At 30.5% G+C, this 10,017-nt stretch overlaps 1 protein-coding gene across 2 annotated transcripts; it reads left to right on the plus strand.

Annotated features, from left to right (window-relative positions):
* The first annotated feature begins 233 nt into the window (after positions 1 to 233).
* On the plus strand, positions 234 to 9,743 carry LOC115992474 (receptor-like protein 56). Of its 2 annotated transcripts, none has more exons than XM_031116679.1 (6): positions 234 to 692; positions 5,509 to 5,664; positions 6,347 to 6,502; positions 6,755 to 6,829; positions 6,960 to 7,106; positions 7,371 to 9,743. In XM_031116679.1, the coding sequence occupies exons 1-6, from the start codon at positions 284 to 286 to the stop codon at positions 9,575 to 9,577; spliced, it is 3,150 nt and encodes a 1,049-aa protein (XP_030972539.1). In that variant the 5' UTR covers positions 234 to 283; the 3' UTR covers positions 9,578 to 9,743. The 2 variants fall into 2 exon arrangements, with proteins under 2 accessions (XP_030972539.1, XP_030972540.1); XM_031116680.1 differs by having other exon boundaries at positions 6,758 to 6,829.
* Positions 9,744 to 10,017: the final 274 nt, after the last annotated feature.

Here is a 10,017-nt window from a genome sequence, read left to right on the forward strand (position 1 = left end):
CTTTTAACCAACCCATTGAAAAAATTGGATATTTTTGTAGAAAAAAAAGGATATAAGACAATTACGTGTCATGAGATTCACATACCCAGAGACTTAACCAACAGTTTATTATATAATTTATGGATTAAAATATGAAAACATTATAACTTTCTCTATATGAAGGCCCATAGACAGTTCATCAGAAAAAGAAGGCCCATAGACTTATAACTTTCTCTATATAAAGGCCCATAGACTTATTACTTTTTTGTCTTGAGTACTTACACAGAAGTTGGTTTAGCTGGAAATGAAACTAGGTGTTTCACAATCATATTTGTCAATGGAGTGGCCTTTGGTGAAGTTTTTGCTGTGGGCTTTACTACTTTTTGTTCAAATTCATGAGCACATAGCTTGTATTGAGGATGAGAGGATGGGTCTGCTAGAATTAAAGGCCTTTCTGAAATCCAAAACTAATCGTACTGAACCCCTTCTTCCAACATGGGTTAATGACACAAAGAGTGAGTGTTGTAGTTGGGAGCAGGTCAGGTGTAACACCACCACTGGTCATGTGATCAAGCTCACGCTCTCCGGTATAAACCAAGAGCAAAATTATGAGGATACTTGGTATATAAACATGTCCCTATTTCAGCCTTTCAAGGAGCTAAGAAGTCTTGACTTATCTAACAACAAAATTGCTGGTTGTTTAGGAAATGAAGGTATGTGAGTTTTTGCTTCTACTATCACACACACACACACACAAGAACTTCAAGCTATTTATGTCTCGCTTAGGATTATAATAGGGCTAATGGTTACCTATCAGTTTTAGGTTTAATAGGAAAGGCTTGAAATCATGGTAATTGGATTCGATCAAGTATCCCAAATCAAAATAAAAATATTCTAGTTGTTCATCTTCTCACAATTTGATTAATTAAATTTATTTTGGAGGAAAGGTCATTTTAATTATTAGATTTAAATTAGATTAGAAATAATTAGATTCAAACTATATATTTTTAGGATTAATTTGAGGACATCCATCTATTCTTAACTTTATATATGTCAAATATGTATATTCGTAATTAATTTACAAGTATTTTAGAAGGCTCATTATGATGTGTTAGATATTTATGACATGTACAAATTGTTGTTTGCCATATAACAGTATAGGTTTACATTATTTTCATCGGAATTTCTTTTCCAATATGTTGGCAGTTGGCACCGATTACTAGAGAAAGAGATGGTTTCTTTTCCAGTGAATTGGCAATGAAACCAATTTTCAAAGTGGTCCATTGGCAAAAGATGATATAAAAAAAAATCAATAAAAGTCGTTCATGAGAATTTTTTGATTTCAATTCGCCCACGGAGACAGACCCACACCCAACTAAATAACATATTTATGTGTCAATTTGTGATTATTACAGCATCTACTGAAAAAAAAAAAGCACCAATTACAATATAAAAATTAAGTATGTTGTGAATTTGAATGTATAATGGGGTATGTTATTATTATTATTATTATTATTATTTTAAGAAAACTAGCATTATTCTTTTGATTTAAAGGCAAAGGCAGACCCATTAGTCCTTGATTTCATCAATCAGGCAATCAGCAAAAGATATGTAAAGGCAAAACAAAATAATAACAAAAAAAAAAATCCTTTTTCAGTAAGTCAGAAAAGCCCATGCAATAAAAGACTGTTTTCTCTAGTTCAAGTTTCCGTAAAACATATGATCAGAAAAGAAAAAAAATTCCAACGATTTTTGTTTTTTTGTTTTTATAACATATACTACGTTATAACGGATTCCTTTCACAACTTAAAACTAGTCAATTTTAAAGAAGACAAATTTGATGAACATACTGACGGCACCACATGCAAGTCAAAATGGTCATAGAACCACCATGACTTATTAAAAAAAAATGTATATATACATTTATCAAAAAAATATTATATGCTAAACTAAGATATATACATGGCTTGTGCTGAGGAAGAGAGGATGGCTTTACTAGAATTGAAAGTCTTTTTGAAATCCAATGTTAATCCTACCAACCACCTTTTCTTATCGTGGATTAACAAGATCAGAAGTGAGTGTTGTGGGTGGAAGTGGGTCACATGTAATGCCACCACTAGTCACGTTATCGAGCTCTCGCTCTACAATTTAATAGATTGGAGTTATTATGATGACCAATGGCTCCTAAATGTGTCTCTGTTGCAACCTTTCTAAAACAGAATGAAGAAGTAATTCAACAATATATTATTTACCAAAAAAATAAATGAAGAAGAAATTTTTGATATTTTTGTGATATATTTTTTATATAATTTCATTAGTTTATTATTTTAGTATTGATTATTTGAATAATCGCTAGATGTATATGTAGTATTTTATTGCTCTTACTTGTTTATTAAGATCAAACAATACAACTAGTTCAAGAACGCAAAACAATACAATTGAATAACTCTCAATTGTTACAAAAAATTATTAATTTTTTTTATATTATTTGATTAAGTACTGTAATTTATATAAGTTCAATTTTTTTTAATAATTGTTTTTAAAATTACAGTGTAAATTTTTGCTTAATTTAATATTGTCTCGCTTATTTTTAAATTAAAAATAAATAAAAATTTGAAAGCTTTCCCCAGAATTTTCCCACTAACCAAACACAACAGATAAAGAAATAAAACAACTTATAATCAATTAATCATCATCCACAAATACAATAACTACAACAATCCTAAATCTAAACCCATCTTTTCTTCCATACACAAAATATTTGGATGATAACAGTCATTTGTGAGAGAGAAATGGAGGGAGACAGAGAGAGAGAGATCTCCACGGTTTCGTTGCACTCCCCAAATCACCTAAACCACCACCCCCATCAAGCCTCGCAACCCACGGTTTCGTTGCCATTGATTTTCTGAATCTTATTTTGAGTTTCTTACGCGGTATTTACTTTTATATATAATATATCTCTGTGATTGTTGAAGGAAACTCTCAGGCATCTTATTTGCCATTTTTGGTATGGAAGTGGATTCTAGTTTTGGCAGATCTGAGACTGATTTTGTGGATAAATTATTTTCCCTACAGTTCATTTTTGTTGATACGATTTCAAAATGGAATTTTCCCGTTTGTGCGTTTTTTTTTTTTTTGATACGTACGTTTGTGCGTTTTTTAAGTGTGAAGAACTGAATTAATTTATTTATTTTTCTATAATTAGAAAATTTTTATTGAATTTTTTGCTATTGATTTTTTTTTTTGGGATGTGTTTTTTAGTATGAAAAAAAAAATTCACATTTGAAAATAGTTAATTTAGAAAATTTTAGTTTTTTTAAATATATTTTTATTAGATTTTTTGGAGTTAAAAAAAAAAAAAAAAAAAAAAAAAAAAAAAAACCAAAGTTAAAAAGGAGTGATTTGGATGGAGATAGACAGAAATCCTAAGCTGAACAAGTTTAATATTTAGTCCATAAAAAAAAAAGGTTTAATATTTAGAAAACTGAATTGAACGAAAAAAAAGAAAAGAATTAAAAGACTGAAATTAATTTAAGTAAAACATAAATGATGAATTTTACATTTTAATTTTTTTTTTTATATTGTTGCATTAGTTGATTATTTGAATGGTTGCTAGATATATATGCAGTATTTTATTTCTCTTACTTGTTTGTTAAGATCAAACAACTAGTTCAAGAATACGAAAACAATATAATTGAATAACTCTTAATTGTTACAAAATGTTAATATTTTTTATATTTGATTAAGTGTATTTTATAAAGGATCATTTTTATTATTATTAATAGTTGTTTTTAAAATTTCAAGTTAATATTTACTTAATTTAATATTGTCCCACTTAATCTAAAATTATGACCATCACTACCATTGCTACTTTATCCCTTCTTTAGAACATCTCCAACAAGCTCTTTAAACCTATTTTTGGAGAGCAAATCCAAAAAAAAAAAAAAAAAAAAAAGCTACAATAGCCTCTTTAAAACTAAAAATTTAGCAAATTTTTTTTAGAATTGTTACAGTAGCACTTTACCAACTCCAAAACATTATTAATATCTTAAAAAAAAAATACACAGTTGAATAAAAAAATATTCTTTCTCTTTCCTCCTTTCATCTTTGTTCACTCTCTCCCTTCTCAACCGAACTTATTCCTCTCTCTCAAATGTTTCTAAACAGTAACACAATCAAAACACAAACACAATCTGAAATCAGAAGAAATTTAATTAGAACAGCGAATCTAAAATCAGAACCATCATAACAACAACAACAGATCAAAAACAGGGAAAAATAGATTTAATTAGAATAACAAATCTAAAATCAAAACAACAACAGGTCAAGAACAAAAAGAAGAAGAAGACAAAGTTAATTAGAACAACAAAGCTAGGATCAAAACAAAAACAACAAATCAAGAACATAGAAGCTGATCTAACTCAATCCCGGTTGCATGCACTCGGCAGTGGGAGGAAGACAAGCGGCGGTGAAGAGGCGGCATTGGACATGGATTTCTCTTATCTTCTGTGTGTGTGTGTGTGATGAAACCAAAAAGGAAGGGGGTGCTTGTGGACATTTTTTTATGATAATGATTATGTTAAATATTTTTAAAAGAAATTAATTAATTTAATGAATAATAAGAGGGGAAAAAAAAGAATAGTCTAACCGTGTGGTATGTGGTGGACTCTTTTTAATGATAAGTATGTAAGGTTTTTTTTTTTTTTTTTTAAGTAATTAATTATAAGTTAATGAATAATAAGAAAAAAAATAAATGGTCTAATTAAACATGTGGTGGACTTTTTTTAATGATAAGTATTGTAAGTTTTGTTTTAAGGAAATTAATTATAAGTTAATGAATAATAAGAATAAAAATCCCTTAAGAAATATTACCATTGAGAAATATGACTATTGGAAAATTTAAAATATTGTCGTTGGCAATTTAAAAATATAGCTGTTAGAAATTTGGAAAATATAGTTGTTCAAAATAAATAGAGGAAAGAAAAAGAAAGATTAAAACAAGAATAAAGAGCGATTGAGGAAAGAATGATGAAATGCTATTTTAATAAGATAGAAAAATGATAATAAGTCTGTTGGAAAGTGTATTTGAAAATGTAGGTAAGTAAAAAAGTAATGTAACTATAATTATTCACCCTCCAAACAATATGAAAATTTGGAGAAGCTGCTGGAGATGTTCTTAGTAGCTACTATCGATAATACATATATCATTGGGTTTTGATGTAGTCATGTACACTTGATCTTCACTTCATAAATAAGAAAGGCAGAAACTAGAGCCCACACATTGTATTTAAATGATAAGTGCACATACTTTCTTTTGGTTTCAAAGCTACATATGGTTTCTGATAGTAAAACTTCACATATCAACAATGCAAGATGTAGTAATGATCGTACCAGAAATCACATACGATTCTTGATAGATCATTTATTTATTTTCATATTATGATTATTGTGATAATGAATAACATGTTATGACACTCCTTTGCCATTGTATTCATGGATTTAACAATTGGTTGAATATGTTTTTTACAGAATCCAATTGTTTGTCTAAAATGAGCAAGCTGGCGCACTTAAATTTAAGTTGGAATAACTTTGATAAGGAAATTTTAAGAATCTTAGGTGCCCTCCCAGTTCTTAAATCTCTTGACCTAAGTTACAATCAAATGGAAGGGCTTCTTCCTAGCCATGGTACGTGCAAATTTAAATTTTCTTCTTCAAGAATACTATAAAAAAAAATAAATAAATAAAAAATAAAACTGAGATTTTATAACCAATTTTACCTTTATTTAGATTTACTTTCTTCATGTTAAAAATCACAAAATGCATGATATATGTAAATGATTGTGGTAGTGTGGCTTCAATATGAAATGTGTTATTCTACTAGATCTTCCATTTTAATAAGATAGAAAAATGATAGTAAATATGTTGGAAAGTTTATTTCAAAAAGTAGGCAAGTAAAAGGTAACTGTAACTGTTCATCCTCCCACAATACAAAAATTTGGAGAAGTTGCTGAAGATGCTCTTAGCAGCTACTATCAATAATATGCATATCGTTGGGCTTTGATGCAGTCATGTACACTTGATCTTCACTTCATAAATATAAAAGGCAGAAACAAGAGCCCACACATTGTATTTAAATGATAAGTGCACATACCTTCTTTTGCTTTCAAAGTTACATATGGTTTCCAATAGTAAAACTTCACATATCAACAATGCAAGATGTAGTAATGATCAAAATCACATACGATTCTTGATAAATCATTCATTTATTTATTTATTCATTTTCGTATTATGATTATTGTGATAATGAATACACTCCTATCCCATTGTATTCATGGATTTAACAATTGGTTGAATATGTTTTTTACAGAATCCAATTGTTTGTCTAAAATGAGCAAGCTGGCACACTTAAATTTAAGATCAAATTACTTTGACAAGGAAATTTTAAGATCCTTAGGTGACCTCCCAGTTCTTCAATCTCTTGACCTAAGTTACAATTACATGAAAGGGCCTCTTTCTAGCCACGGTACGTGCAAATTTAAATTTTCTTCTTCAAGAATACCGTGAAAAAGTCTAGAAAAAAAAAAACTGAGATTTTATAACCAATTTTACCTTTATTGAGATTTACTTTCTTCATGTTAAAAATCACAAAATGCTTGATATATGTAAATGATTGTGGTAGTGTTGCTTCAATATGAAATGTGTTATTCTACTAGATCTTCCATTTGTACTGTTAGTTTCAATTTGATAAATACATATCTCTTTATTGATGACGTAGAAGTGGTTAATCTAAACAACTTGGAGGTTCTCATCCTGCAAGGAAATGGTCTTAATGGAAGCCTACCATTCAAGGGTAAACATTCCATCATCTATTTTAACTGCAAGAATAATTTTCTTATGATATGTAAGTTCTTTTAGTACAAGCCAATGAGCCATTTTAAATATTTTCTCTTAACACTATCTATCGTCAATTCTCTTTGTAGATATGGCAAACTTCAGCAGTTTGAAGATTTTAGATTTGAATGAAAATTCTTTCACTGGAAGTATCCCTTCATATATTGGAGCACTATCTTCACTCAAGGCTATATCATTACATTCTAATCGACTTAATGGAACTTTAGCCATTCAAGGTAAGAATCTACCATGAAATCGAATTTCACAATTTGTTAATCTTCTAAAATTGAATAGGAGTGTAGAAACAAGGAAAAGTGAAAGGTTGATATAGAATAGATCTAATTGGTAGCAACTTGAACGCACAAACAATTGATCATTCACTTTTTCAGGAGTCGTAATTAATTATTTTGATCGTGTATGCTAATTCACTTGTTTTACTGATTCTTATTTTAGGAGATTTTTAGGATAGACAGAACTAATTAATCTATTGCTTTTGACAGAAATGTGCACACTGAAGAAACTTGAAGAGTTAGATCTTAGTGGTAATAACTTTGAAGGAATCCTTCCTCCATGCTTAACCAATTTGACATCTCTTAGGTTGTTAGACATATCTTACAACCGGTTCAGTGGAAACTTGTCTTTGTCTCCTATAGCCAACTGGACATCCCTTGAGTATATTGATCTGAGTTATAATCTTTTTGAAGGTTCATTCTCCTTCAGCTTGTTTGCTAATCACTCTAAACTTAAGGTGATTCAACTTTTTAGTGACAACAACAAGCTTGATATCAAAACTGAAAATCCCAGTTGGGACCCATCATTTCAATTAAAGGTGTTATTACTGTCTAACTGTAGTCTAAACAAGCCCACCGGCAACATTCCTAAGTTTCTCTTCAACCAACATGAATTGGAAGTCGTTGATATATCTCACAATAAGTTGAATGGAAGCTTCCCCATTTGGTTGCTTGAAAACAATACTAGACTACAACTGTTGAGTCTTCGAAGTAACTCTTTTGCAGGTCAATTTCATTTGCCATCATTTTGCTCCATGGATCTTCGTTGGTTGGATGTCTCTGACAATAACCTTGATGGGCAGCTTCAAGAAAATATTGGAAAGATTATTCCGAAATTAGAATATCTAAATCTATCCCGAAATTATTTTGAAGGTGATCTCCCATCCTCAATTGGTGACATGAGTAATTTAGAGAAATTGGATTTGTCCTTCAATAATTTTTCTGGAGAGGTACCAATGGAATTGGTTGCCCGTTGCACCCACTTGGATATTTTGAGGTTATCTAATAATTACTTTCATGGTGAAATTTTTTCAAAGAACTTCAACCTATCCTTAAGTTCTTTGGAATTAAACAATAATTATTTCACAGGTACTCTTCCAGTGGCACCCCTAAGAGTCATGTTCCTAGATATTAGCAACAATCACATGTCAGGTATAATTCCCGTATGGATAGTAAATAACAATACTATAAACTTGTGGAATGTTGACCTTAGTAACAACTTTTTTGAGGGTAAGATTCCATGTGGATTAATTTCAACATTAAACCTTTCTTATAATTTGCTTTCGGGATTGTTACCTTCTTGCTTGAATCTAGAAAATGCGCGGCACCTACTTTTGCGAGGGAACAATCTCACAGGATCACTACCGAAAGCTATTCTCATTTCATCATATATTGTGACATTCGACATTAGAGATAATAGCTTTTTCGGCAATATCCCTGAAGAAATTTACGGACTTTCTGAATTAAGAGTACTTTTGTTGAGTGGCAACCAGTTTAGTGGTACGATTCCAAAGCAGCTCTGTTGGTTAAAGAAGATAGGCATAATGGATCTTTCAAGGAACTTTTTTTCTGGGACAATACCATATTGCTTTTACAACATAACCTTTGGGAAGGTAGCTGCTAGTGAATTTGTCTACATGATGAACAGTTTTGGTTGGCTCCCTGATTTTTCCCTCCCATATAAATCTCTTCTAAACAAGGATAGTCAAATTGAAGGGACAAATTTTTATTTCCATATACCAGTTGAGATTGAGTTTTTGACGAAATATAGGTCTAACTTGTACCGGGGTCTCGTCCTTGATATGATGTCTACATTGGATTTGTCATTCAACAAGTTAACAGGTGAAATCCCACCAGATCTAGGACAGCTATCTTCAATTTTTGCATTGAACTTGTCTTACAATCAATTAAATGGTCCTATTCCAAAAACATTCTCAAATTTGACTCAGTTGGAGAGCTTAGACCTTTCTCACAACAATTTGAATGGAGAAATTCCTTCAGAATTGACTGATCTGACATTTCTAGAAGTTTTCACTGTGGATCACAACAACTTATCAGGTAAAGTTCCAGACATGAAAAAACAATTTTCAACCTTTGGAGAGAGCAGCTATGAAGGAAATCCATTTCTTTGCGGTGCACCACTAAAGAAAAGTTGCACCAATACTGATGAATCACCTCCATCATCACAAAAATCTTCAGAGGCAAATGACGGCAGATGGTATGAAGTTGATCTTCTAGCCTTCTTTACAAGTTTTTTGGCATCTTGCATTATTTTCTTTTTGGGTGTAGTCAGTGTTCTTTATATTAATCCTCATTGGCGGCAACGATGCTTCAACTTGGTTGAGGATCGTATGTACTGGTGTTATTTTTTTGCTTTAAATACCCTAAAAGAGCTGTCAAGCCGTATGTGTCATTAGATGTACTCAATTTCTGTAGAAACCTTTTGTGGTAGTATTGATAAATACCTATGTGTATGGGTATGTTTGGTTTTGAATAATTGTTATCATGCTCTGTTATGAAACAAGGAGCTCACTTGCAGTACTTTTTCATTCGTATTGTAATTATTGTGACTAGTCAATGTCATGTGTGGGTCTGTTATAATTTCATTTTAAAATAATTCATAGAGAAGTTTTAATATGGGCCATGCATGTGAAATTTATTTTGTCGTATATAATATCATTAAAAATTATAAAAATTAGTTACAATTATATTATACGTCATGAGGAGAAAAAAAAACAGACAATGTAAAATGATAAGAATTATATGATTTAATGATTATTTCATTGATATATGAAGAATGTGAAATATGACTTCAATGAATTAATAATTATTTGATTACCAATAGCCAGTGGCCTAA

Source organism: Quercus lobata, chromosome 5, assembly GCF_001633185.2.
Source record: "Quercus lobata isolate SW786 chromosome 5, ValleyOak3.0 Primary Assembly, whole genome shotgun sequence".
NCBI lineage: Eukaryota > Viridiplantae > Streptophyta > Magnoliopsida > Fagales > Fagaceae > Quercus > Quercus lobata.

Excerpts from the sequence above, each read along its gene's own strand:
- LOC115992474 (XM_031116679.1), top strand. The coding sequence starts at position 284 with ATGAAACTAGGTGTTTCACAATCATATTTGTCAATGGAGTGGCCTTTG. Across the intron at positions 693-5,508 it reads TGGTTGTTTAGGAAATGAAG|AATCCAATTGTTTGTCTAAA; the intron begins GTATGTGAGTTT and ends TGTTTTTTACAG. Across the intron at positions 7,107-7,370 it reads TGGAACTTTAGCCATTCAAG|AAATGTGCACACTGAAGAAA; the intron begins GTAAGAATCTAC and ends TGCTTTTGACAG.